Source organism: Rissa tridactyla, chromosome 21, assembly GCF_028500815.1.
Source record: "Rissa tridactyla isolate bRisTri1 chromosome 21, bRisTri1.patW.cur.20221130, whole genome shotgun sequence".
NCBI lineage: Eukaryota > Metazoa > Chordata > Aves > Charadriiformes > Laridae > Rissa > Rissa tridactyla.
The window spans coordinates 5,672,709-5,700,361 of record NC_071486.1 but is presented as its reverse complement, the minus strand read 5'-3'; the positions used below and the strand labels follow the sequence as shown (position 1 = coordinate 5,700,361).

Sequence of the window (27,653 nt, the reverse complement as noted above, 5' to 3'; positions counted from 1 at the left end):
GTGGTGGTGGGCTCCATCCTGCCTCAGCCCGGGGTCGCAATGACCCAGAAGACTGTCGGCGGTAGGGACGTGCCCTTTGCTGTGTTAGTGACACACTGAACGATCCTGGTCAGTGCTGTGGACTCCAGAGCACTACCATGATGGAAATCAAAACCAAAACGATGGAAATCAAAACCAAAATGGCCAAAGTCAACTGAGATTTAAGGTAGATTTGGTGAAGCCTTGCTGCCTGCCAGCTGCTTCTCTTGCTGGTTGTCCGGGCAAAGGCTGTGTGACGGAGTCGGCCCCGGCAGACCCAGCTGCACTGGATGCACGCTACACGTGAGCATCTCCCCTCTAATCTGCCATAATAAGGGTATTTAGCACTACGGTTCATGAATGATATTTTCATTGTCTCCTAACAAACCACAGTTGTAGCAGGCTTTTTCTCATGCCTTTAAGAAGTGACTCACAGGCAGGCAACTGTCAGTGCCTTGGGTGCTATTAATATCTCCAGAAGAACATGATGATAAGTTGGGTTTTGGTTGTGTTTTTTTTTTCTTTTTATTTGGGGAGGAATCAGAGGGGAGGATGGGTGTTAAAAAATAACTCCTCCTCGTGTTGCTGGGCCTTTGTGTGAACCAGCCGGCAGTCCTGGCCACAAAAAGAATTTGCTTAAAATCCTTCCATCCAAAAAGAGCTGACCACACTAGAATCGCATTATTGGAGAAACTGTGCCAGAAACAGCATTCCTGTGACTGCGGAGAGGAGCGTGCAAACTCCAGTTGTTAGTCAAAGACAGCCTGGATTTTTCCATTTTAGGTCTTTGCTTGCAGAGCGCCTGGTCCAGGCTGGTGGCTGGGACCCAGCTCGGTCCCTGTCATCTCGGTCCCTCTCATCTTGTGGGAGAAGCATCCCTGTAAGGCAGCAGCGGGGTGCCGGTGGAGCTGGGTTTCAGCTTGGCGTGGGTTCATTGCATCAGAGGATGCCCCATTCCAGAAAAACTGCATCTCATCCAACAAAGGACCTTGGTCCATCGAAGTGCGTAAGGAGACGGTCAGCTTAGGGCTCTCCCTGTCCTTACAGGGGTGCAGTGGGGCTTGGGAATACAGTTCCACCTGCCACCACCCCTGAAAAAAACCCTGTCCCCTTCCTTGGTGCCTGCAGGGATGGGGGACTGGAATGCTCGCCCCGGCTGGGCTCCCGGCCGGTGGCAGCAGAGGTGAGAATGTCATTTAGATCCCAGCTGGCAATTTCCTATCCTTTCCTAATGGACTGAATGTGGTCCCCATACCTATAAATTCTCCTGGCTTGGGTGAGTTGAAATTGGAGACTTAATGCTATAGAAGGGCAGGTTTTTATTTTATTTTTGTGCTCTGTGTAATCACATTGATGGCAGCAGTGTAACAGTCTTGAGTTATGGGTGACCAGAGAAAAAGAAGGCATCTCCTTAGCTCCCTGTTGTTATTGTCTCTGGGTGCAGAGGAAAATGTGTAGGCTCCAGGCTAGATTGTGTAAATCTCATTAGAAAGCCATTCCCAGCTAATGAAACCCTGGGAGAGAGGGATTTGGCTTCCCAGCCTTCAGCCTTATAGCAAAGGCTGGAATAAATCCATCTTCAGTTATGTGTAGGCTGTTCTCCCCTCTCCCCCGTTGCGAGTGTGTATTTATTGGTGGAGTCGAGACATCATGGTCGTCGCTTGAGATCAGCCGCGGGTCAGCAATTTGTTGCGTCCGCACCTGAATGATTTCAAGTGACAATTATCTTCTCTTAAAAAAAATAAAAAAATAAAAAGAAACTAGTGTGCGGAGGAATCTCACCTGGTCTTTAATCCTTCGATGGAAACGGCAATCCGACATGTAAATAATGATACCGCCCCCACCGCAAGCCCGCTCCGCAGCTTGCTTGGCAATATGTATTAATTCAAGGGGCCGGAGCTGTTAAGGAAAGCTGTTGAAACGAAGTATCTGTGAGAAATGCATCTCATCTTTCCCTGTTTGTGTAGGCTGAGAATGTGCCTGCCGGAGCCATAGATCCCACTTGGGGTCAGGTTTGTTTGGCTGCGACTCTGTTGCCCTGAGCGTGGCTTTACCAGCTCCTGCTGAGTGAAATACGATTGTCTTTGTCCTCTTTCGCTTGATGGCCGTTATGGTGTTTGCTGAAGTTTTGAGCGCATCTGCTGTAGTATTGGTCTCAGTAATACGCCGACGCCGGCTGTCGGCCCCAGGCTGCGTGCCTGGCGTGTTCCTCCCAGCAGGTTTTGGGGGCGATTGGGAGACCCTGAGGTGCAGATCCCGCTGCCACCCGCGTGCCTGCAGAGATCCCTCATCCCTCCCTCTCCAGCCCATCCTCGTACCGTGCCGTCTCTTCCCATTCCAGCGTCTCGCTGCAGACGCCGCAGCAGGGTTGTTTATTGCTCTGTTCCCTGCTTTTCCTTGTTTCATCTATTTTTTCTCACGCGCCTTGCCTAATGCAACCAGACCCAGGGCAGCGCTTTCCCCCTCTGTGTCTGGCGGGTCCAGACCTCGCTCGGAGTTTGCTGTGTGTCCTCCAAGTGTCCGTTGGCTTTTGTTGCTGAGAGCAAAGCTCCGGCCAAGCCTGCAGGGCTGGGGGACGGTGCCAGCGACGGGGACACCCCTGCGCGGACCCACGGCCCCTCGGGCGCACGGGGAGTTGCTGTCGGAGTCCCTTGCTGTGCCCGGGTGCGTGGAGTATTTCAGGCCATCAGCGTTCGGTAAACGTGTGCTTCCTTTAATGAAACAAACTTTCTGTGCTTGGAACCGACCTGGGAAATTCGCTTGGGTAACAAAAGGTGCCGGTGGAAGCAAAATCAGCTGCGCCAGCCTGTAATGGAAGTGGGAAACCACATAGCCCTCGGTAGGGACTGCGTGCAACAGTTGGGATGAAAATCCAGCAGCGCAGGAGCATCCGGGCCCTCCCGGGGCAGCACGGGCTGCTGGAAATATTTGCATTGTTTTGCATCCGCTTTATCTCCCGCCCGTCCCAAAGAATAGAGGGTATCCTCTGCATATAATGAAACCTCTGAAGGTCTGAATACTTTTTTTTTTCTACTCTAACTAATCTTTTTTAATACTTTACAGCCTCATGTTCTGTAATTGAAAGCATTTTATTTAGAAAATAACATTTAGTGCCACTTTGGATTTCCAATTATTCTTCAATCGGACTTTGAGGGGCCTGATGTCTTTGTCATTTTGATACGCACAAAAGATGGCAACATCAGAGCAGCCAACAGCAAATTACTTTCACTGCTGATTACTCGGCTTGGGAGTAAAATACGCAGGGCCAAATTTAGTCTCAGCGTAAATGTACTGAAAGGAATGAAAGTGTTACACCAGCAGCAAGTTTGTCCCATGGCCTCTGAGGATACTGGGAGAAATTAGAGCGACAGTAGCTGTCAGTGGAAACCACCATGACCGTCTCCTTGCTGCGGCTCCTGATGGGAACAGCCCTGGGGTGTCACACGAAGGGTCTGGAGTGGGTTTGAACCGGGGATTCTTTGGAGTCCGGGGAAGGGGAGAGACTCGGTGACAGTAGAAAAAGCCTCCAAAGAATGGAAGCTGCAGCGATGCCGACTGTATCTGTCTCTTCATGTTTGTGATGGACTTTAAAGTCCTTGGCGACACCTTCTGTTACAGGAGGAAAAGATGAGCGCCGTGCAACAGTAAATGCTTTATAATAATGACAGATTTTCTTGTAACTTGTTGCAAAAGGAGAAGTTACTCCCACCTAACGGCTGTCCTTCGTACTTGGCCAGGACGCAGCGGTTTGATCTGCGTCTTGGAGAAGCTCTAGCGTTAATGCTGGCCTGTGATGAAACAGCTAATTAATGGCGTGTGCCGCTCTGCCAGAAGAGTGTGTGTGTGTGTAAAACCAAGTGTTGGACTTTTAGAGGAGATGGGGTTGACCTGAACCTCGCTACATGCCCGTAGCGAGGTTCAGGTCAACCCCATCTCCTCCTCCTCACCTCGTGGGGTTTCTTCTGCGGACTCACCCAACCTTTCTCTGCATGCATCCCTACGGGAAAAGTGAAATGCCTTGCCCAGAGTAGTAAATAAATTGGCGTAATCCATGTGTATGGTCTCGAGGCTTGAATGCAAACAATACCTCAAACTCCAACCCATCCTGGTCCCGCGGTGGTCGGGGCAGAGGGTGTGCAGGGGCTGCGCAGGTACCGGCTGTGGGGGCGTATGCCTGGCTCGCGGTGGGATTAAACGCGATGCCTTCTGCGTGGAGTGAGCAAATGGCGTGTTTTGACAGCTCTTTGTTTTCCTCTGTTTTGATACGGCCCTTAAGCTTTGCCATGTTGTCCCCTGAGATGTTATTTTTGGTAACCAGCCCCCCTCGCCGGCAGGCCTGTGTGCGATAACGGCCGGCGGGCTACAGCCGCCATGGGACGGTGGTTTTCTTCTTTGGGGGAAAGGGCTTAAAGCTCATTTTCTTCCAGAATTAGAGAGTTTGGGATATACTTAGGAGGGTTCATTTCTCACACTGGTGGTCAGGTTCCTAAATTATATTTTTGACAGCCGTATGTAATGATATACAAATGGGAAAGTGATGGAGTAGCAGAAAATTGACTGGCAAGGACAGTGTAATGTAGTTAGAGCGCAATACTTACTAAAAAGCCATGGAGTCTACGGCAGCATTCCTGGAGCAAACGAATAGTAGGACCGTGGTCAGGCTGTGAAAACAATAATGATACGACTCTGTGACCTTTAAAGCTACTTAGGACATTCAAATGCTTTGGATTTTCAAAGGCTCTATAAAATTACACAAACTGGTCATGCCTGTGACTTTCCTCCTTGGTTTCTGCAGTATTTAAACAAGCTGAAGAACTCTGAAATGGTTCACAAAATGTGGAATCGAGGGCTGCTCACGTGCCTGTGTTGCAGCATGCAGCATCCTTCGTGACCGGCTTTGGAGAAGAGTTGAGCAGGGTCTGGGGTAGCCGTACTGAATCCCTCCCCCTGAGACTGCCCCAAAGCGCTCTGTCCCCTTGGAAAGGCACCATCCCGTGGGACATGGGTGTCCAAGGGACCAGCCCTGCAGCCATCCTGGCCAGAGTGCCGCTCTCCCCGCCTGGGGGTGTATGGTCGGACTCGATGATCTCAAAGGTCCTTTCCAACCATGAAGATTCTGTGCTCTCCCGGGAAAGCAGGCAGAGAGGTAAACGGGCATCAGAGGGGCTGGGAGCCATCATTTTCTGCTCAGCCTGTTCTCTGGGCAAAGCCGCTGCTGAATAATAATGTCAGTCACACGCGAGGTGCAGGGCAGAGCCGAGGTTGGGCTATTTAAATGATACTTGCGTGTGCCAAGAAAACAAACAGAAAGGGCCAGTCAAAGCTTTTCAGTGTCATTGACACCCTCGGACGTGCCAGAGCTGGGAACAAAGCCGGCATTGTGGCGGAGCACAGCCCGCGAGTCTGTTCGGAGCGGGCAGATGCGGGGTTGCCCACCCTGCTGCGCCGCGGCCAGTTGGCCACGTGGGGTCCCTTTCAAGGTGGGTGGCGAGACACGTCCTCCCGCGCAGCCCCGGGCTTTCTCCTGAGCAAGGAGGGTAAACATAATGTGGCCTCCGTGTCCCTGTGCGTGCCAGGGGTGGCAAGTGGCCAGGCACTCAAGGGAGGATGCTGGAAGGGCAGGGGTGGGGAGAAGCCGTATGGCAGAGGGAGCTCCAGCTCTGCCTCCGTGGGAGAAGGGTGGCATCGGGACACTGGCCCCGACACAGGGTGCCCCAAGCATTTTTGGGCAAGTTGCCGCAGGCCTTGTCTGCGTGCCCCTAGAAAGCGCCATGCAGAGACCTTCAGCCGAATGGGCTCTGGAGGAAGAGCAGCAGCGGTTCATGGAGGCAGCCCAGGGACAGCCCTTGTGCTGTGCCCCATCTCGCGGCTCTCACCAGCGCCAGTCCCTCGTCTATAAACCAAGGATAATGTTTCATCTGCTCCTGGGAGCAGCTGTGGGCTGTGATTTCGTGTCTACGCACGTTGCCCATTCCAGCAGGGCTACAGCTTCTCGTAAAGCTCCTGGGCACGCCAGAAACGCGGCGAACGCGCTGCCCATCGGGGGCACCGGGTGTCGGTGACCGTCAGGTGCAGCCCCGGGTCCCTGTGGGTTTGGCCGATTTGCTCCGTCACGGGTACATGTGGCAACGGAGCCAGGCAAGGGTTAAGCAGGGGCCCCGGCGGAGAGGGGGGAATAAGCAGAAATAAGCAGCGTGGCAGGGGAGCGGGAGGGAGCCGGGGGGTCCCTCGCTCTGCAGCGAGCGCTGGGCTCCAGCTGCCTCCCATACATATGCTGCTCATTTTTCATACTGAACACAGCTGCCGCCAGCATCTCTTTCCTACCCCTGTTCCTGCCAGTTTTATGAGAAAAGAATAAAGAGGGGAAACAGATAACTGCAGAGGTTCATTTGCCAATTGTCAGGCTGCCGGTGCATCAGAAATAGAGTCATCGGTCTGCTTCCTCCACCGTGCTGGGGCTGCGCAGGCATCTTTTCATTAGCAGCATTATTTATTCATGGCCCCCCCAAGCTGCTATCTTTTTTTTCTTTTTTTTTTTTTGGAAGAAGGGACCCGCTGATGCTCCCGTTTTTTCCAGGGAGGCTTTGGCCTTGATTAACTTGCTCCATGTGCGGGTGGGATGGGAGAAGCTGCCTTTCCCTGAGCCCTCAGCCCCTACCCAGGGCTGGAGCCCTTGCCTTCGCCGGCGGGCTGCGATCGATCGCATCAGCAAGGGCAGGCGCGGGCAGTGGGGTCGGGCTCGCGCTGCCGGCTGCCCCTCTTTCTTTAGCTTGGTAATTAGAAGCTCTCAGAGAGAGGGAAGAGAGGTCACGCATGGAGTGGGCCTATTAACCCTGTCCCTTGCCAGCTTCCCTGCAGAGAAATGCCCTTGGAGCAGCTGCTCCGGTGCAGGCTTCCAGCGGGAAGGCCGCTGAGGGGGGGAAGATCCCCTTCCACCTCCGCTGCCCGGCACACAGGTGGGGATTCGCCTCCTGTGGGGGGGTTGCAGCTGAAAAGCAGAATGCCAGGGACTAAATTTTGCCTAAAAATGTTGGTAGACGCATCTCTCTCATGCAGTGGCCAGAGCCACCGCGGTGGCACCCCATGTCCTGCCAGAAGCAGGTGTCCTGCGGCAGGAGACAAAGCGGGTCGTACACCCGCCGGTCCTTCTCCTGCTGCACCCGCGCAGGGTTTTGGCATTCCCAAGTTGGCCCTTAATGAACTGATCTTCCATGAGTCTGTTCAATGCCATCATCTACTTTCAGCCTCCGGGGACAAGGAGCTGCACGTTTCAATAGCTGGGGGGACCTTCCCCCTCATTTCCAGCCTCGCCGGAAACTGAGGGCTTAGTGATTTTCATGCAAGTGGGTTTATTTTGTGATTGCAGAGTCCGTTCAACCCTGTGGCTTTTCCCAGAGCAGACCTGTAGGTAGGCTCAGCAGAGTCTGCAGGATCCCTCTCGCGGTCTGTCGGGTCTGTCGCTGTACTGATGCCAGTGATATTTATGGAAATATATGCAGAAGTTCCTCAGGCTCTGGTGGAGCAGAAATAGTTTCATGGCATTGTTTGCCCAAAATGCCACCGTTTTGAGTGCTGTATCCGGACAGTGAGAAGCTGATGTCAAAGTAACTGTTTACAGCAGGAGCTGATGTGGCTTCTAGGGACAAGTGACTTAGCATTGCAGCACTGGGAGCATTAATGCAGCAACTCTGAAGTTTATGTATAAGCTCTGAGCTTCTATCCCCTCTGCCTCTCGTCAGAGCCGTGCCGTCGCCCCACAGCTGCTCTTCGATTCCGCTTCTCCCATGCAGCACAACAGCAGCCCAAGGAGAAGCAGGTAAAGATGAAAGCTCCTTGCCCAGCCTGCGCTGGCTACAAAACCCATCCCAGCTTTTATTTCAGAAAATGGGAGGCCCTTGGTTAGTTTTCCCAGTTTCCCAGGGGCACTTCCAAGCCGCAGGCAGTGGTGTTTGCTCTGCGGTGCGCGAAGGGAGGGGAAGTGGGTGTTTAAAGCGCTGACTTGGTGGCGGCACTGAAAACGAAGTCACGTCCCAAAGGATGGGAATGTTGTGGGGAAGGTTTGATGGGTAAAAACCACCATGTTGTGACTTGTGACCCACCGAAACCCCGAATTGTGTGTTTAAAGTAAACCCCAGACTAGCGCTGTTTCTTTTGCCTCCGTCTTGGCAAGTTGCCTTTGGCTTCGAGGGCTCCTATCACTCATTTTGTGGTTAGCTGGGCAGGAGTCACCCTAGTAGTTAGGAAAGGAATGTTAAAGGCCTGTTGTGTAAACCAACCGCTGTCTGAACAGACTTTGTTTTCAATGTAAATCTGCTGCAGGGAATGATTTAACCTTCGTTTATTCTTTTTTTTATTATTTCATTAAATAAGATTTATACAGGTATAGTATTGGAAAGGTCATCCATCCCCTGAGCTGTGGGAAGAGCTCTGCACATTCCTCTCTCTTCGCTTCCCTGCTTTGCCGCTTCTTTCAGGGTGGGAAAGCACAAAGACTGGGTTTTGTTGCCTCCTGGAAAGTTAATTTATATCTGTGTGGTACACACCCCCCCTCAGCCCTCCTGCCCCCCATTCCCACACTTCATGAATCCTCCGGGCTCAGCGGTATTTCAGCTGGAGAAACCGCCGTGGAGGCTTTCCCCGAGGGATTGCATCCCAGCTGAGGGAGAGCAGGGGGGTGATTCCACTCCTTTCCCTAAGAAAACACCAGGTGACGTACCTGCTGACTGCAGCGAGGGCTGGGGTTTGGGCTGAGCTTCTCTGCCTTGCCGTGCTGCTGGCGGTTCGCTCTGCCCGCTTTCTGCAGGCTGCTCCTCTCGTATCTCTGAGATACTTTATGTTTTTCTTGTTTACTGATACGTTTTGAGGCTGAATGAGGTGGGTTTTTTTGCAAAGGTATTTAAGATCCCATAGCAGCAAAGCACCAGTGATTTGACACGCCAGAGGTGTGCGTATAGCCGTGCTCTGTTTCTCCTCTCAGCTGGGCTGGCCGTCCCGCTCTGAGCACAGCGGCTGCCCAGAACCGTCCCAGGTCACGTAGAGAAGGCTTCATCCAGGCGCGAAGGTTCACGATCCAAGGCGGCAGAGCTGGGAAGGATGTTTAGCAGCTTTCTTAGCAGCAACCCGTTCTCCAGGGCTTTCCTGAACCCAGAGAACAGATGGTTGGGTTGGAGGCTGGGATGCAAGGATGAGGGACTCTTGTTGACATTACCTTTACCAGAGTGCCTTTCATCATTAGCATGTAAATGCCACCGAGCACCCAGGAATTATCCATCTATGATCTCTTCATTATAAGAGGCCTCTGATCAGGTTAATCTTGCCTTCCCCACGCGGAAAGGAGGAGCGGGAGCAGCTGTATCCACCAGCAAGTGAAAGCAGAGGGAATTTCTGAGACGGAAGGATGCTGCGAGCATCGGGTTTTAAGTGAATCGGCAGTGATTGCTTTGGCTCTTGCACAGAAATGCAAGGGCTGAAGCAGCGGGGTTGATGGGGGTGATTGAGACTACCAGGACTGGTCCTCTGCAGCAGGTGCCCTGGAGGACGTGTGCGGTGGATGCTGGCACGCCCCGGTCTCCTGCCGGGAGGAGGGGAACCGAGGAGGCTTCCAGCCTGCTGCGTTTTTCCAGCCTCTCGGTGGTCTGCTCTCCCTCTTGGGAAGCAGAAGCCAAAGCAAGCAGGGGGGAGGGTGGAGGATATGTGTTTTAACAGTAAATATGGCCTTGTTATTTATCAGGGCAGAGTAACTGAAGTAATTTCATGTCGTTTTTAAATGCAGCGCCTAGGGATCTAATCTATCTGTCTAATATTAATGGGTAATATTTGGTTGCCTCATTCATTCATTACTGTTTTCATTAAGACTCTAATCCCATTTAGGAGTCTGTTTGTCATTTTAAACTCCTCTGTTTTATCTTAGCCTGCCACAATCCTTTTTAACAACTTAACTGAATTCATGAGTTCCAGGCTAGCAGCTTGGGGGAAGGGGCCTCTGCTGTCTAGCATGTGGTTTTTATGGGGAGAGAGGAAAAACAGACGGCTGAAGGCAATTGCAAGCAGCAGGCACTGAGCTTTCCTGTGATACACACCGCTGAGATTTAGGTCTTTCATAACAGATCTGGATGTCTGCGTTTCAGAGCATGGGGCTCCCTTCTCTGACGGAGAGTGCACTGACACCTACTTTGAAGCCTCCATCATTTCCAAACCAGCGTAAGGAGCTGCTTGGAGCAGGGCCGTTGCTTATAAATGCTCAGGGTGTTTCCAGACAGGCGTTATCGTTCCCTCCACAGTTTCCCCGCTTCCAGCTGTTATCACATCATGGTGGTGATGCAGGCTGCAGGGATGGACACTGTAGTGTTACCCCCAGCACACCTCTGCCGGTGCAGACTGAGCAGCGCAGCCTCTGACGTCAGGGAGCAGGAGGCTGCGTCGGTGCGGCTGGTACCTGCCAGCGCCATGGTGTGGTACCGGCGCTGCTGCCCGGGGAGAAACACCCAAACCCCCCCAAACACCCTGCGGGAGATGGGGCCGGAGGGACGGCTGTTGGCGGGAGGGGAGGTTTGTCCTGCTGTAGCTCACGGTGCAAATAGTTCCTGCGCCGGCCGCAGCCCTGCGGTCAGCGTGGCTGTGTGCTGTCCGAGCTTGCACGCTCTGGGGACAGAGTTAGCACAAACCTGGCCGTTTTCTGCCTGGAGCCCTGCAGAGCAGCGCACAGGAGACATAAAGGGATTTCTATAAAGTGGACCGAGATCGTCTCCCCGAGGAGGAAACAGCAGAGCCCGACACGCCCCTGCCTGCGCCATCCAGCCTGTTCACTGCGGGCAACAGTAAACCCCGAGCCAGAGCGGTGGCCGGGGCGTTGCGTGTCGCAGAGCGACTTCTTCCCACCGCTTGATGCCGGGGGCTCCGTCCCCTCTCCTACCTCTCCTCCTGGCCGGGTCCCCGCACCCTGGGGCTGCAAAGCCCTCGGGAAGCCTTGGTGGGGACCCCACGGCACCGCCGGGCATCACCTGGAGTGCCGAGCCAGAGCCGGGCATCCCCTGCGCCACGAGGCGTCCAAGTCTAATTAGAATCCTGGGGAATCAAACCATTGTGCTGTTAATGACTCTCTGGCAATGTTCTGACTAAAACAGTAATTTTAATAAGCACAGCCCAATTGTAAGTGTTCGTTGAACACCTAATTACATTGGTTATAACTCCAAAATTATTCAGAATTCTATTTTTTGCCACTTCCTTGCAAAATAGAGAGGGGAAAGAAGCGCACACTTTATAATTATTCACCTTAATTAATTTTCTGAGCTTCTGTTAAAACTTTGAAATGACTGCAGGGAGTGTGCTGTGAGTTACATGGCAGCAAGGCAAAGCACTGAGCGCAGGGGCTGTGAACTGATGCGAGATGAAAGTTCACTGTGTTGGATTGATCCCCACCTGAGCCCAGAAATTTTGGAAAGCTGCTCCCCTTTTATCCATATTAATTAGTTCCCCCGAGGCCTGGACTAATCAGTGCCGCAAAGGCCACTGCTCATGGCTGGGTGGCCGTGGCAGGGTGGTCTCGCCGAGCAGCGTGCCATTCGTCAGAAGACGGTGCCAGCGCTTCAAGAAGCTACTTGCGATGGCAGCAGTGATGTCCCCCAGCAGGGACATTCGGATGTGCCACGCGGCCGCTCCGGGCACATCAGCCCCTTCATCCTGAGATCCGGAGCGAGCCCAGAGGGACCCCCCGGGGCAGCGAGGAGGCTGTGTCACCCCGGCCGGGGCCACCAGCACTCAGAGCAGCTGCGGGGGATCTCCCGCTGCTCGGTGGCAGCGCCGTGCTGCTCGCCTGGAAAGAGCCTGGTTGCCAGAAACTCGTTTGAACTTTTTTTTGCTGTGAAGAACAAAAATGTGGCTCCCCTGAGGCGTGGTGGTTTTCCAGGGGAGGAAACGTGTGGATGTATTGCAGCATAACCTCGGGCTTGTGGTGGAGACCTTTAGCACCTCATTCCTTGATATTAGTGTGTCTACACATTTATCACATCACCGACGGTTCCTGTCAAGTAGCGGTTCTGTGGGAGAAGGGAGCAGTTTGCTGTCCCAAATGAGCCAGATGCTGTGCTGGGGACACCGTACCCCCAGCGCCGTGCGGGGCAGGAGCGAGCGTGTGGCTGCACCTCTGTGGGCAGCTTTGACCTCATTATTCAATCCATAAATTTTCCTGCATTTGCTGATTCCAGAAGCCTGCCTAAATACGTCAGCCAGTGTTTCTGTCCCTGCGCTGGAGCTGCCAGGTTGAACAGCCTGAGCATTCGGGGAATGGTCGCGGGCGGCCCGTGTTCGAGATGGAAACCCGTTTCTCCTCCTCCAGGTTTACATGAGACTGTGCTGCTCCTGGGAGCAGGGATGGCATCTCTGCCCGGCACTTTGTTATTCCGACAAATCTCGCTCAGATGTTTCATACTGATGCAACGATTAACTCGAGTCCTGGTAAACCGCAGGAAAGCGTTTGTCTGCAGGAGCCTGTGTGCCAGAACACGAGTCTGCTCTGAGCCCGAGCCCTGCCGGCTGCTGCTGGGTTGGATGGAGGAAATTCTGGCTTGAGGACGATTTTACAGCTTGATTAAGCTTTACTCTGGGGCGTTTGCTGGTTTTTTCATTGTCTCGTGCTTCCCAGAGGAGGCAGCCCTTACTTTCAAGCCCTCCCCGAGGAGCCTGGCGCTGTACGCGGCAGGCAGGTGGGAGCCAGGCAGCCAGGTATGCTGGGAGAAGGGCTGATTGCTCGCGAGGAAAGCTATCCGGTCTCCTGCGCTCAAACACAGCTTGGCCTCGTAAGATGCTAATGAGGTTCTTATAGCGGTAAAGCCAAACTCATTGAAAAGGTTGCTTGGATCAGAGTTTAAGGGACTTTCTCTGTATGCATCTGCAGCGCTGTAATTAAATAATCCCTTTGTAGCCATGGAAACATTGTCTCTGTGTCCTCTCCCACTCGCTGCTTTTCTGCCAAAAGTTACAGGCGTTGATTTGGTTCTGACAGCCCTTCGGTAGCTCTGATAATCCTTTCTCTGCTGAGCAGTGTGGGAGAAGAGAGCCGGGTTCCCCAGTACTGCTGTACCTGTCGGGAGAACTCCTCCTCATCCGCTCCTGGGTACCTTCATCCATTACGGGGACTACCGACTGGAGCAGGTTCTCCTGCCTTTGAGGAACCGGCTGCACTTCAGGGATGCTGCTCAACGCTTTTCAGGTGGAACACTCCCCCTTTGCCTTCTCCCCTGTGTCCTGGCTGCTGCCCCAGGCAATGCTCTGGCTGCATCCCTCTCGCTGCTGGCTCTTCCGTGCTCGCTGCTGGAAGTCTTAGTGCGTCCGAGATCTCCGCTGGCTCTGCTCCAGTCAATAAGTCATTTCCAGGCGGGACTTTTCATACAGCGTGGGGCAGATTGGACCCACAGCTCTTGCTTCCCAGAGCAACAAGTGCTCCACAGCCCTGCATGCTGGTTTTTCCCTTGGCAGAGATGATATCACAGGAGGACTCCAGATTTGAACAGTTCTGCATGAAGACGCAGGGAGGAGAACCAGCGAGAAGAGTCTGTCAAACTTTTTACAAGCCTGTAAGAAAGTTTGACTTTATTTTCCCCAGCTCTGTCACCCTGACACGTTAACAGCTGGAACTGATGAGTCCTCCTTGCTCCTTCCCACACTTCTTCATGTCTCCTGCAGCAGCATAAAGTGGTGCTTTTTCATGAATGAAGGGAAGAATAAAATCTCATTGGAAAGTTCATCAACTTTGGGCTCCTGCTCACTGAGTGATAGATAGCTTTAATTACATTAAAGTAGTTGGCATCTCTACTCCACTCCCCAAAGTCATTAAAAATAGATTTTCTGTTTGAAGCCGGCCCCCCGCGGGGTCTGCAGGCAGCGTGCCGTGGCGGGGGGTCGCCCCGGGGGCTCTCCGGCCAGCCAGGTCAGAGCCCCGGGCTGGCAGCAGGCATAAGCTATGGAAACTGTGCTTTCTTTGTTTATTTTATGTATTTATTTATTTGGAACTGGTTTCTCGCACTTATTTTATTTTCTCTAGGGTCTGGCAGAGTCTGACTTCGTGTGTTTTGGAGAGTCTGTATTGATTTTTTGTTTTTCTTTCTTTTTTTTTCCTGATGGTATGGGTCAGGCAGTCAAGGAAAGCAGTAATGAGACTTTATCATTTAATTATTGAGAAGCAGGTTCATAAATAGGGAACTGAAAAACTCAGGAGCAGAGTTTTGTCATGGACAGAAGGAAGAGAGGGAGCAATCGGGCAGGAGGGAGGAGGGCTCTGCCCTTCGGAATAAGGAAATTCCCCAGGAGCGTTGGTTTCTTGGTTGTTGTCCTTCATGCGGATGCTCCTCGTCTCTGCTGAATCGCCTTATCGCTTTGCATTCGCTGTGGCCACACTGATGTGGAGCGTCCGTCACCTTTTCCTATCCCCGGCGCGCCGTGCTGCTTGCTTCGCAGAGGGGTGGCCTCGCCGGGGTCTGCGGCTCTGACGGGGAGCCGTGGTCCATCTCGCAGGCCAGGAGGTGCAGGGTTTGAGGCTGTGTTTGGAAAATTCCTGCATGCCCCATGTTTCTGGTAGCTGGAGCAGAACTCTCCAGGCATCCAAAATTGGCATCCGCTTTCGAAAGCTGAGGCTTCGCCGCGAGGTCTGTTGGCGCTCCAGGACGGGGCTGAGCCGGGAGCTCTGCCCTCCGGGGCCGCAGGACCTCGTGCTCCTGCTCTGCCGATAAGTTCATCAGCTCAGGGAACAGCTTTCTCGGGGCTTAGTCTGGGGTGGGGAATACGCTCCTGAAGCGGTGATAGACCTTCTCAAATGTTTGCTCCAAGAGCCAGGAGCATTCCTCTGACCTATCTTCTCTAATGTAAACAAGGAGAAATATTTACATTTAAAAACTAAATACTGAAAACCAAAGCCCTTTCCAAATAAACCATTCTGCTGCGCGCAGAGCTGCCCCGGGGGCTGGCGAGGATGAGGGAGCAAACAGACCAGGCTGTGACAGATGGGAGTCACGTTGGTCGTGCATAGCTGCGAGGTGCTGGTGCCTGCAGGGATGGGGATGCCGGGGTGGGATGCCGGGGTGGGATGCCGTGAGTGCCTGTGGCCATCGGAGCGGGGCCAGGCAGGCGGGACCCAGAGGTGGTCACGATTTGGGATTCCTGAGCCTGATGACAGCACCCACTCCTTCCCTGCTCTCTTTGCCTCCGCTCTCTCTTTTTTCTGTTCCGTGGTGGCAGTCCGTGGCTGAAGGGGACAGGAGGGGAAATTCTCGGACTTGGGAATACACTGTCCCCCACCCCCATCCGTGTTGGTTTTCCTTCCCCCGGCAGGCATTGGTGTGCCATGTCTTCTCATCTCTCCCTGGCGCAGCGGTTCACACACACAAATCCTTTGGTCTCACAAGGATAACTAGGCTGGCAGAGAACAGTTTTCAAATGCCTAAAGCCAAGGGAGCGTTTCCAGCCTGCAGCCAGGAAGAGTAAGGACATCTGAGCTTTGCTTCTGTACTGCCTCTGAAGGAAGTAGAGCTTTCAGTCCTCTGTGTTCATGATAGGTATGGGATGACATATACATGTATCCTATTTCTCTCGTTTTTCCGTTAAAATGAAACATATTCTTTAGAGGGTTGGAATATTTTCCATATTTGGATCATGGACGGCCAGTTGTGCATTGCTATTGTGAGAGCTGGACAAGTACTGCAAAACCCCCCAGCCTTTTTCATGCATGCAAATATTTATGTGCCTTCTTCAGTGCCTTATGCCTGTTCATAATCTTTGTGAATTTCTTCATTTAAACATTTACTTGGGTATTGGAGCAATGCGGGTTTTCTGGCATTAATTTTTATGAAGGGTGAATTTCACAGTTACAGGCGTAAGTGTTGGAGAAAAGCAGATGGTTTATTTGGTTTATTCTTCCCCAAAGTCTTAGACCTCCCTCCAGCCAGGGGCCAGAAACCCGCGGCCGCGGGGTGTATCTGGGCGGTCGGGGCTGCAGAATCGCCGGCCCGGGGGCACCCTTGGGGCTCGGTGGGAGCAGGGACCCCAGCTCGGGCAGTGCCAGCCCACCTCCGCGCCTCTGCCACGTCTGCTTCGGTCCCTGAGTGCTGCCAAGAGGAGAGCGGGTGAAGTTCTCTGCCCTGCATTTGCAGGCAGCAACAAAGACAGGATCAAATGGGCCCATTTGGGCTAGAAACCTGCGGCTCTAGGCATTGTTCAGAATTTCTGGGTGATTTTTGAAGTGTTATCGTGCAGAAGCCACAGCTTCTGAGCAGAAAAAGAACCCAAATGCCTAACATAAAATCATCTGTAACGAACTGTTATTCATATAATTCAAATCCTCCGTTATTTATAGAGCACCGCGAGAGCATCCAGCTCCTCGCAAACATGAAACAAGCCCTGAGCTGCATATAAATCACAGGGACGGATCCTCTCAAGCCTCACGTCGTGGGTAAGAGGTGGGGGACCAGCAATGCCCATTTGGGGCTGCCCTGACCTCCGGGGTGGGTGAGAGCCATCGCAGCGACGTGGCTCAACAGATTGTAGGGGAAACCCAGAGACCTCCCTCGCCGCATCCTGGGGCTGGTGGCTCCCAGGGGGTTTCTCAGAGCCACCGCAGCTCTGTGGGCTGCTCGTTTGGTTTGAAAAACATAATGTTTGCTCCCAGGTTCCCATCCAGGAGAGTGCGATGTCTCCAGCTCTGGTCTGCACTGGGAGATTTCGGCTCATTGCCGGCGATGGGGCTGCGGTGCCGTGGCTGCAGATCCCCGTCCAAGCCTGGAGTCAGGCGCCCCGGGGACGCGGTGCCTGCTGGGGGGCTGGTGGGCTTGCTCCTGCCCCACCGGGTGCCCGTAAAGTGCTTTGAGGTCCTTAGGGGGACATGCAGCCACGTGCTCAGATGAGACCTCAGGAGGGGACCCTGGGTGCCTTTTGCAGCCAAAACCCAAACCCAAGCCTTTTTTTACCCCTCTCTATTATTCCATCGCTCTGCATTTCTCTTCTCCATTTCTGAAGCTCTTTACAGGCTAAATGCATCCCCAGCGTACCTGGCCCTGCCTCTCGCACCCCCTCGGTCCCTGCCCTGGCATTCCAGCTCTGGGGCCACTTTGCTCTTGGCACACCCCAAGCTGAGCCCCGTGCCCGTCCTGCGGACTGCATCTCGTCGAAAAAAAAATGCCCATCCCCGCACAGTTTTTTGTTTTGGGAAAAGCTGTTGAGTAGGGCCGAGGAAACAAGAAGAATCGCAGCCCTATTGGTGTCGTGTTTAGAGAGGAACTGGGTTCTCACTGTGTCAACAGCACTTGGCGTGAAAGTGGCCGTTGTGTGGCGAGACACTGCTCCTTTCACCCCGCGCGCCCCAGCTGCTGGGAGCCGGGCGCTGTTTTGACGGACAGAGCGAGTGCGACGCCGACAGTTGTTTTAATTTCCAGCCAGTTGCAGGCATCGCTCCCGGGGCCCGAGGGGAGCGGCCAGCCCCCAGCTGTGCTGGGGACGGCAATAATTATTTACAGTATTTGATAATAGAGATGTAAATAGAGGGCCAGTGCAGGAGCACCGCGCTGCGGCGTCAGGACAGGCAATGCAAATGTACCATGCCTGCCCGAGGTGGCGAGGGGCGGGCTGGAAAGGTTAAAGTGGAGTTTCTTCACTGGAGTCAAGCGGCGACCCATGGTTAAAGCTGGGTGTCATTTTGGAGCCGTTGGGGTTTTCGGTGCTGATAAACGGGCCAGGACTGTGCTACACCTTGGCGTCGTGCAGGGGTGGGCGACCTTTGGGGTGGGTGATACAAGCGAGGGGGGGGCTGCAGCAGCGATCCGGGTTGGGGTTCCTGCAGGCACTTCCCCTTCTCTTCTGCTCCAGTATCTCTGGCCTGGGAGAGACAGGCAGCCCGCAGGGGGGACACGCATGGGGTGGCCAAGTCCACGCTGGTGCTGGAAGGGCTCAGGAGGAGCGAGCAGCGGAATACCCATGGAGGCTAAATAATCTGCCAACCTGCAAAATCCCAATGATTTTTATTCCCTGCCAGCTTTCCTCCCCGAAGCAGCTTCCCCCGCGGCGAGTGTAAGATAGCAAGCTGTAAATCAGGGAGGAGAGGACGCAGGTTTCACCCTGGAGCGTCCCCGGGGGCTTGGGAGGGTTCCTGGCGGCAGGGGCCGGCCGGGTTCCAGGCTGCGGCTCCGCTGCGCCCGTCATTCATGGTGTGGCTGCGCCGGAGGGATGCAGTGACTTCGTGGCTCAGTCCCCAATATTTCCTCCTCGTGGCTGACTTCTGCGTGGATGTTGAAACAAATTCATTTGTGAATCGCTGTTGTGTTACTCGCCTCAAAGCAGCGAAGCGGGACCCAGAGCAGCTCTCGCTTGGCTCCCCGCCGTGCGGTGAGGAGCTCTGAGCCCCTGTGTTTGCTTCCTCCGCAGGTGTCCCGGGTGCCCGTGGAGTCCTGCGAGCAGTACACGACCTGCGGGGAGTGCCTGAGCTCGGGAGACCCCCACTGCGGCTGGTGCACCCTCCACCACATGTAAGTCCAGCCTTGGCTGTTTCGTTTGAGCTGCTGGTGGTGATCATAAACCCAGCTTTCGAAGCCACCACGCAATCTTTGCAAAAATGAATTAGGTTGAAGTTCCTTAAATCCATTCTTCCCTTCCCTGGACATTCACTGCATTGCAGCGCGGATGCCATTGAGAATTCCTGAGCTCCTGTGAAGATGTAAAGAAGAACAAATTCCTGCTTTAGGGTTTAGTATTTAGGAGAAGGTGGCATGGAGATGATGCGAAAGCAGAATTTAAAGCGGTGGGAGCAAAGGCCTCCTGTTTTGCACACTCCTGCTTGCCCAAGCCACGAGTCCCTCCCAATTAACGGGGAATGTTTAAAGGCAACAGCAGACTTGATCGTATGAGTGGGGCTTTGCTTTCAGAGAGGTTACAGCACTGGAATGGAGCGGGGCAGAGCACCAAGCCCTTTTAGGTGTATTGGGAAGAGATATTTAAGTTCTGCGTGGCAAGGTGAGGGGCTGCGTGCTCCCGCCGTCCCCCGTGGGCAGAGCGGGCAGCGGGGCCGGGAGCTGGCAGCCCCTCACGCACATCAGCAGCCACAAAGGGATAAGGGTTGGGATGGGTTGGTTTTTTTTCAGGGGAGCTCCAGGAAACACTCTCTGCATTCAGGAGGTGTCTGTGTCCTTCCTTTCTCTCCCCTGCCATAATAACGATCACTTCCTAAGGCGGAAGGGAGACCACCGGGCAAAGGCGGATCGGAGGAGGAGGGGAAAGCCTCGAGGAGCGGAATAGCAATCCCTCCGGCCGCGTGCCAGCCCCAGAGCAGCCCCGTTAAATGCGCGGCAGTCGGGGCGGAGGCAGAGTGCGGGGACCCGTGGCGGCGCTTGGCCACGTGCCTGAGGAGCAGGTGCCGGAGGGGGAGCGGGGGGCGGCAGCTCCTCCGCAGATCCGGCCTGGATTCGCCACCTGTGGGCTTTGGGGTGCAAACTCGCCCCCCGCAGCTTGCTCGGTTTGCGGAGTCCCTGCCAGGCTTGGGGAGATGCAGGAGAAGCATTGCAGCCGCTGGCCCGGAGCATCCCTGGGCATCCGGCGGGCCCCCGCAGGCAGGAGATGGGGGCAGCGGCAAAGCGGCCCCCGCCAGCAGCACAGACACGTGGGGCACAGGCGCCCTGGGCATCTTCTTTATTTTTTAGCTTTTTTCTTTTCAACAAGCCTGTCCAGCCCTGCAGCTAAGCCACCATATGTGCTGTTGCGTCTGAAAGTCTTTACTGTCACGGTGACTTTGTCAGAAGGAAGTGATTGCCATCCCTTTGCCTCTTCCCTCGGGGCAGCCGTCCCCTCTGCCTTTCCAGCAGTTGGGACAAAAGCCATCTCAGCCTTTTGATAGGAAGAAATTGTTTGCTGTGAGGGTGGTGAGCCCCTGGCCCAGGTTGCCCAGAGAAGCTGTGGCTGCCCCATCCCTGGAGGGGTTCAAGGCCAGGTTGGACGGGGCTTGGAGCAACCTGGGCTGGTGGGAGGTGTCCCTGCCCAGGGCAGGGGGTGCCACTGGGTGGGCTTTCAGGTCCCTTCCAACCCCAACCATGCTGTGATTCTATGATAAGGGAGGCGACAAGGAAGCGAGGAAAGGGGACATGCTCTACCCAGCATCTGGCCTGAGCTGCGGGTCTGTGGGTGCTCCCCAGAACCAGCTGCAGGGTACGAGAGCATCCGCTGACCTGGGGACAGTGGCCTTTTAGTGGCTGGTGCTGCTGCGCCGTGCAGCGGGAGGGGACGGCGGGTGAGGGCGTTTGGAGCTGCTCCGCAGACCTCTGCAGCAGCCACTCTGCAAGGATCACCGAGTGCTGTCCTAATGCTAATGAACTGAATCTTCATAAACCACCTGGGAAACAGGTAAAGGTTGTTATCTTCATTTTGCAGAGAGAAAACTCTCAATGTCAAGAGGAGAGAAAAGTGTCATTTCCTCCGCCCTTTTGGCCATGACATTTCGGCATTAACCTATTCCCAAGAAGGGTTTCTTCCCTGATGGTATTTCTCAACCCTCCCTTTGAGCATCTGCACTTTCATGGCCTGCTTGAAGCAATGATCATTTTTTTTAGCTTTTGTCTTAAGCTGTAAATAATTGAGTTTATCTTGCTGTTCCTGAAGCCTCTGTCATATTTGTTTGGAGGCCCCAAGTGCCGGAGTGTTTGTATTTAATTTGTCATCTCTCTCCTCTAATTCTTACGTGTCCCTCCTGCCAGATGGACCAGCTGCTGCTTTGCTGAGCGGAAGGGCTGCGGGTCAGGGTGCGATGCTCACGCTGGGGCTTCTGAGGGCTGGTGAAAAGAGTGAGGGGCGGAAAAGGAGAAGTTTTTGTCCTTGAAAGAGCAAGGGAGCGGCTGGCCGCCGGCGCGAGCCTGGCTGTGGTAAACACCGGCACCGAGCCACACTCGGGGATTGAAATGCAGTTGTTTGTTCCTGCTGCTTGCTGGGGGTTTTGCTCCTCGGGTTCGGGGGTAGCGAGACCCTCAGGCAGGTCGGGAATGCCTGGGCAGAGCTGTGTCCTGCGAGGAGCGGGACAGGGCAGCGCTCAGGCAGCTCCTCTCTGGGCACTCGGCAGCCACGTTTGCAATTGCCGGAGCTGGGAGCGCGGGCATGCAGGTACTGAGCTATCAGGGAGCCAAGACAAAATCAGAATTTTAAATGATGTGTTGGATGTCTGAACAGGTACAGTTGTGAGATAGATGGACAGACCACCGCTCCAATCCAGGTGGCATCAGGCAGCACGTCCTGCCTTCCATGCTGGCAGAGAGGAAAAATAAAGCAAAAGTGAAAGGATCTGAGTTGTCCTGGGATAAGCTGTCATTATCCAATATTACATAAAGCTTTCCTTGTGGGCTGGTTATGAATTACTGTCTCGTAGAGGCCCGGTCAGGCTTGAGGCTGTGCTGCACGGTGGGGTGCTTGCATACACGTGTGCTTACCTGGAGTGAAGGGCAGTGATAGCGGCGACGCTGTTGAACGAGCTCCCTGTGAGGATTCCATCAGTGAGCTCCGGAGGCAGGACTCGGTCCTGCCGGCAGCGCAGGCTGGCCAGGGTGGCTCTCGTGATGGACTTGGACCCAGGACGCAGCCCACAGGCTGGGCACGGCCACTGGAGCAGACCCAGAACTTCTGCCCTAAACGAGGTGCTTGATGAGGTGGTGGCCGTGGGCAGCACCTTGCGCCGGGCTCTGAGGAATCCTGGACATGGAAGATTTGAGAAGATGCTAAAAACCAGGAGGAAAGGCAAGGTGCTCATCCTGGAGGGCTCCTCTGCTCACTGGGGGACTCCGGGGCAGCATCGCGATGGCCGAGCATCCTGTCCCTGCCCAGCGCCTCCGCTGTGTCCCCCCCACCGGGGATGAGGATGAACACCCATGAGAGTTCATCCTCTCCATGTGAGAGAAGGATCTTCTGCTCCTCCTCTTCTACAGCCAGCGCTCCTTGGGAGCACGCGGAGGCCTCAAGGAGATTGTTAAAGAGTCTCTTCAGCCCAGTGGGATTTGAAACCTGCGAGACTTCCATATGCTGCTCTCTGCAAGTGTGTTATTGTCTACAGACCTATTTATCTCTGTTAGGGCTGTTGCCATAAATAGTATGATAAAAAAGAGCCATTCCAGCGAGTCAATGAGATAAAGGCTCCAGTCAAGAGCTCACTTTAAAGCTATCTTACAGATTCACTTAAACCTCAATAATTCTTCCTTTGGCAGCATTCATATTTAGCTCCATTATACTCCAAAAAAAAAAAAAAAAAAGGAAAGAAACCCAGAGGGTGAGGAGGAGGACAGCAAGGCTGTTTGCTGGGCATCCCACGGGTGGTTTGGAAAGGGAATGTGTAAACTCCGCTTTCCTCCATCAAGAGCAAACGGCCTCGCAGGGGGGATGGAGTCCACCCTGTCTGGTTTTGCCGGGTGCCTGTCAGGGGTCAGAGCTCGGCGCGGTGGCAAAGCTCAGCCTCTGCGTGGGCAGGGGGTGTTCTGTTCCTGCTGATGCGTGTGTGTGCCTGAGAGCGCCCGAGCCGCTCCCCAGGGGAACCAGGAGAACAAGCCGTTTGACAGCAGCACCTTGTTAATTTGAGTAACATATACACACCAGTAACTGTCAGAAGGGAACTTGCTGGTGGCACGTGGAGCTGGTGACAGCATCTCGATCCTCTGACCTTTGCGCCACAGTTTGAAATAGGGTCCAAGATCAGCAGTGAGTGAAAAGCGATAAAGTTTGCTGATACCTTGTGAAGACCATTAGCACCAAAAGGCCAATGTGTCATCTGCGCCCGGGGAAGGGGCCTGGAAGAAAAAGATTTCCCCCAAATGACATAAAATAGAAGATCGCTGAGGGATGCCAGTGCTGTGCCGCAGTCTCGGGGATCCGCTTTGAAACGCTGATAATTCTTCCTTGGTTTCCCAGCGGGTGCTCCTCTACCTGCTGGAAGCAACTTCACTTTGCGCCACTGGAGGACACCTGCAATAGAAAAACCGGGATAAGGTGCCACCCTGGAGCTTGCGGGATGTGAGGAGCAGTCCTAGTCACTTCGGCATGCTCGGCAGCTTGCATTCCTGACGGCGGGCATGGGAGAGAGCTGGGAGCCCAAGGCGTGAAACTGGCCAAAGCATCAGCCGGCAGCTGCCAGAAAGTCCCGTCCCTGGCCCTGCCACGCTCCTCAGCTCCAGGAGGAGACGATTAATGAACTATGTGTTTTTGTTTTAATTAGAATGGAAGCATTGTCTTGTTACTGCCTGTTACTGCTTTACGGTTTAGTTTCTGTGCAGATTATGGATTTATGGCATGTAGGGGCCCCGGCCGGGCAGCAGCAGAGTGCCTGGTCACCCCGCGCCCGCAGCGCCCGTCCTGGCACGGGGCACTTAGCAGCTCTGGATTGTGTCCCAGTGCAGGAGGGACCGGGAATCTCTCCTGAGATACTGTGATTTGTCTTTCCTCTGATCGCAGAATATTTTTCAGTGCCCTTTGGTCCTAACCTGGCGTCTATGCCCGACGCCTGGTCCCGGCGCAGAGCATCGCCCTGCTGATGACTCCCCTTTCCCTCGGCCGAGGCTTTGCCCTCCTGCTTAGCTCGCCCCCGGTGCTGTTTGACATCTTCCCCGGGCGCTCTGGGGCTCTGATGTGTGCTCCTGTGTGGCAGGTGCTCCCCGAGGGACAGCTGCGAGCGAGCCGACGAGCCCTACCGATTTGCCGGCAGCATCAGCCAGTGCATGAGCATCACCGTGCAGCCCAGCAGCATCTCCGTCTCCCAGCACAGCCTCCCGGTAGGTGCTGCTGCCAGCGGGGAGGGGGGCGGCCCTGTCACTGAGAGGCATTTCCAGCATATTTCAGATTCACAGCGAACACTCCATTCTCCACCTTTTCTCCCTGCCCATCGGCACAAATGTTTTCCCATGAAGTCAGGGACTGGTGAGGAAAGGGGTCATCCGAGCCGGGGAAGAAGGGGGTGGGGATGGCAGAAACAAATTCCCCTTCCCCTTGGGCCTCAGCTCGCATTTCTCTTGGTCCGGTTTCATTAGCTGTTGAAAGGGAAGGCTTTGTTTCCCAAAAAGCTCATCTGTGAGCTGTGCTCAGGCCTGGCTCTCTGAAGCATCCCAGCTGCTGCTCTCCGAGCCCCCCAGCACCCCGCGGCAGCTGGCCTTGCTGCAGCCCCTTCCCGAGCCCTCCGCCCTCCCACACTCCGTGTCGGAATGGTGTGGGGCTCTTGGCAGGGGGCATGCGCCCCTTCGGGCACCACTTTGCCGTGGGGATGGTCCCCATTCGTGCTGGGGTCAGTCTCGTTTCTGCTGGCCATGCGGGCCGTGGGGGCTGCGGTGCGTGCGGGGGCTTGGGGGCACTCGCTGCTGCTCTCCCTCCCGAGAGGCAACGTGCTGCGGCTGCTGCCACAGGTGGCATTGAGGGTGGCGATGCTTCCGTCGAGCAGCCAAAGGGACAAAAAGCTGCCATTGCCACCTCTCTTGAACTGCAGTACCCAAAGGCTCAGCAAGGCGGTTTTGTGTCGGTAAAGAACCTGCATCCTTGGCTTTCATTTTCCTCCTCCGCTTCCCATGAAAGGGCAGCTGGCTGCCTCCTGTGGGCGGACGGGTAATTTAAGGGGGTCAGTATTGAATGGGAAAACAGCAGGTACTGAAAACGTGGAGGAAAGTCGGGCAGCTCTGCCCGCTAACAGATTGCTGGCTGTGTTTGGTTTCCCCCCCGTCCCCGGCTGCAGCTCAGCCTGCTGGTGAGCGATGCTCCAGACCTGGCGGGCGGCGTCACCTGCCTCTTCGGGAACCTGACCGAGGTGGAAGGGAAGGTTTCGGGCAGCCGGGTTGTGTGTGTTTCGCCAGCAGCGAAAGATGTTCCTGCCATACCTGTGGATCAGGGTAAGTAACTGGCTTCTGGGCAGTCATGCGACATCTGTGCCACCACAAAGTGGAAGCATCTGCTGGGTGGAGCAGACCCTTTGGGGCTGCTGCTGGAGAAATCCGTGCTCCTGTCAAAGACCGTTGAGTCCAGGGAGCTAGATGTGCTTTGTCCTTAAGGAATGCATCCCACACAGGCTGGGAGCAGGCAGCACCATATGCTTGCCCTGTCCCTACGCCCTCCCTGCACTGCCAGACAGGTCCCCAAGACAGGACAGGAGCTGCCTGTCCCCCCCGGGGTGGCTCATGAGTGGGACAGGGGCTCCCAGCCTTCCCATGCTGGGTGGATCTGGAAAGCAGGAGCCCTCCCCTCGGCCTGGCTCAGCACCCACAAGTAGGTGGATGCAGTTTCTATTTTTCAGTCCTGATCTTTGGGTTGTTTCTTCATTAATGTCACTGCTGTCATATTTTCTCTTCCCATAACCAAAATGCTACTTGCTTAAAACTCATTTTCTCCTTGGCATCCTTCCAGGTGTCAACTGTGCTTCCCTGCCGCTATCTTTGTATTTCTAAGGCATTATATGGAGCCTGAGACTCCGTGAACACTGGGGGCCGAGAGCCACCGTGGTAGCAGACCAGTGTAGGCTTACCCACAGCAGCTCTGGAAGAGCAATCTGTTCTTAATTAACCCAGTGCTGAGGCTCCTGAAGAGCTTCACTAATGCCCTCGTTTCCAGCATTGTCTCTGATTCAGAGTAGACTGAATTAGTGTGTTTATACTGGAGACAGAATCCTTGTAGGGAACAGGATGAGAACCCACTCTCATTTCAGCTGTGACCCAAGGCAGCCTTTAGACCCCAATGCCTTTTGCCATCGAGCCTGATTTGGTTTGGAGGCATCGCTGGAGCACCCTGGGGTGCTCGAAGGCAGGGTCTGGCCGGGGGGATGCTCAGCCCCCAGCTTGGGGAACTGCTGCAGACTCACCCACGGGTGAGGGTCCTGATGGCAAGGAGATGAAAGCAAGCGGACTTCCACCTTCAGCAGATGGCTCAGCATGCTGGCAGGCGGGGAGCGGGTGCCCCCGCGTCTGCTGTTGCTGCCTTCATTACTGCTGCGGGGACTGACGGGCTCTGGTTTGCGTCCCCAGACTGGTTCGGCGTGGTGCTGCAGCTGAAGTCGCGGGAGACGGGGAGGACGTTTGTCAGCACGGAGTTCAAGTTCTACAACTGCAGTGCCCACCAACTGTGAGTGCTCCCTCCCTATCTCCGAGAGGAGCCAAACACTGCATGAAAAGAGAAAGGGCTGGGAAATGGGTGCTGGGCTCCAGGACCAGCCTGGGGGGGTTATCGCGCTGCTTGGTTCAGCCAGCAGACACCTGCGGTAGAAGAGGAGCCCGCCGGTCCCTGCCTTCTCTGAACTCCTCTGGGTGCCTGTGGTGCTTTCTCTGCCTGGTGAGATGCAGGCGGAGTGAGCCTGAAAAAACCTTAACCTGCTGGTGCCCCCAAGCTGCGCGATCCCGCAACTGTGAACTCGGATCCAGCTTCACAGGCAGCTGGGCAAGGCAGCAGAGGGTCCAGGGCGGGGGGCAGCGGGGTGGTGGGCTGTGGGCAGCCGGAGGAGGCAGAGTCCTTCCACGCTGCACCAGCCAGGAGAGCAGGGTGCTGGCTGCTGTGAGGATGCTCCATGGGATGAGAGAAGAGGGCATGGCCACCCAAGGAGAGAGCGGCAGGGGCTGACCTGGAAGTCTCCAGCCCTGGGGTCTGAGCGCAGTGGTTTATTTTAGATGGGGTGAGCAGGAGCTCCCTGCAGCCTGCCTGCCCCCGGGCTTGGGGCAGAGCCCCCCTGAGAGCCCGATACAGCTGCCCAGGCATGTGGCAGGCACCATGGGATGCTCCGTGGAGGGGCTCCATGGGGGGCTCAGTGCTGCTGAGCATCATGGAAACCTATGCCCCATGGGCACATCTGCTGCTGGAAGGCAGCACGCAGCTGGCTGGCCTTAAAAACACATTTACAGACCTGAAGCGTTTATAGATTTCTCTCTGGAAACACAGCAAGCCCCAAAGCACCCAAATGAAGCGTGGGCAGGACCTGCCAGAAGTTGGATAGGAAAAGGCAGGCCTGACCCGCAGGGCTGGGCGGCATCTTGGGTGGCATCTCCGGCAGCCAGCTCTGCTCCGGGAGTGTGATTTGCTGCTGGAGCTGCCTGGTGGGAGTCAAGAAGTGCCAGCACAGGGTCACTCCCCATCTTTCTGCATTAGATTTGAAGCCTCAAGCCACACGACCTTCCCTGCTGCACTTGGAAGTGTGCGCTGATGGGCTTGGCTGGCCTGCGGTTTTTCTAGGCGTGCATTCAATTTTTTAAAATTTTGGTTTGAGCCATAGCACAGAGCAGGGGTAGCAGGATGAAAGGAGCCCTGTGAGTCCTTCAGACCCCTGTGCTGCCTCTCCTGGTGGTCTGTGTCCCTTACCCCCGTGATCCCTGCCCCCTGCCGCGCTGCCCCTCGCACACGGCTCTGTCCCTCCGTCCCTGTCCCTCAGTCAGGCTGTACGGCACCAGCCTCTCCTCTGGCTGCGAGCGTTTGCAGTCCAGCGGTTCCTCTGCATCCTTGTGTTTGGGAATTTGCATGAGGGATGGCAGCACCGGGAGCCCTATTTTCACTTAGGAGCAGAGGTTTGAATCAGGAGAGGCAATGCATCTTTTCTGGCCTGTCATTTGGCTTCATCTGAGCGTGCCTTTCTACCAGCTCCTGTTTGGAGATAAAGTGCTAACGCGGTGGTAAATTCTGCAGCACTT

General features: G+C 54.8%; 1 protein-coding gene across 3 annotated transcripts in view; it reads left to right on the top strand.

Moving 5' to 3' along the window:
- The window catches only part of PLXNA2 (plexin A2), a 179,047-nt gene that overhangs the window by 91,050 nt on the left and 60,344 nt on the right, over positions 1-27,653 (top strand). For all 3 annotated transcript variants that reach the window (XM_054181430.1, XM_054181428.1, XM_054181429.1), the window contains exons 5-8: positions 18,421-18,521; positions 23,657-23,780; positions 24,728-24,881; positions 26,007-26,103. In XM_054181430.1, coding sequence (XP_054037405.1) covers positions 18,421-18,521; positions 23,657-23,780; positions 24,728-24,881; positions 26,007-26,103 — 476 coding nt within the window. The remainder of the gene's footprint in view (positions 1-18,420; positions 18,522-23,656; positions 23,781-24,727; positions 24,882-26,006; positions 26,104-27,653) is intronic.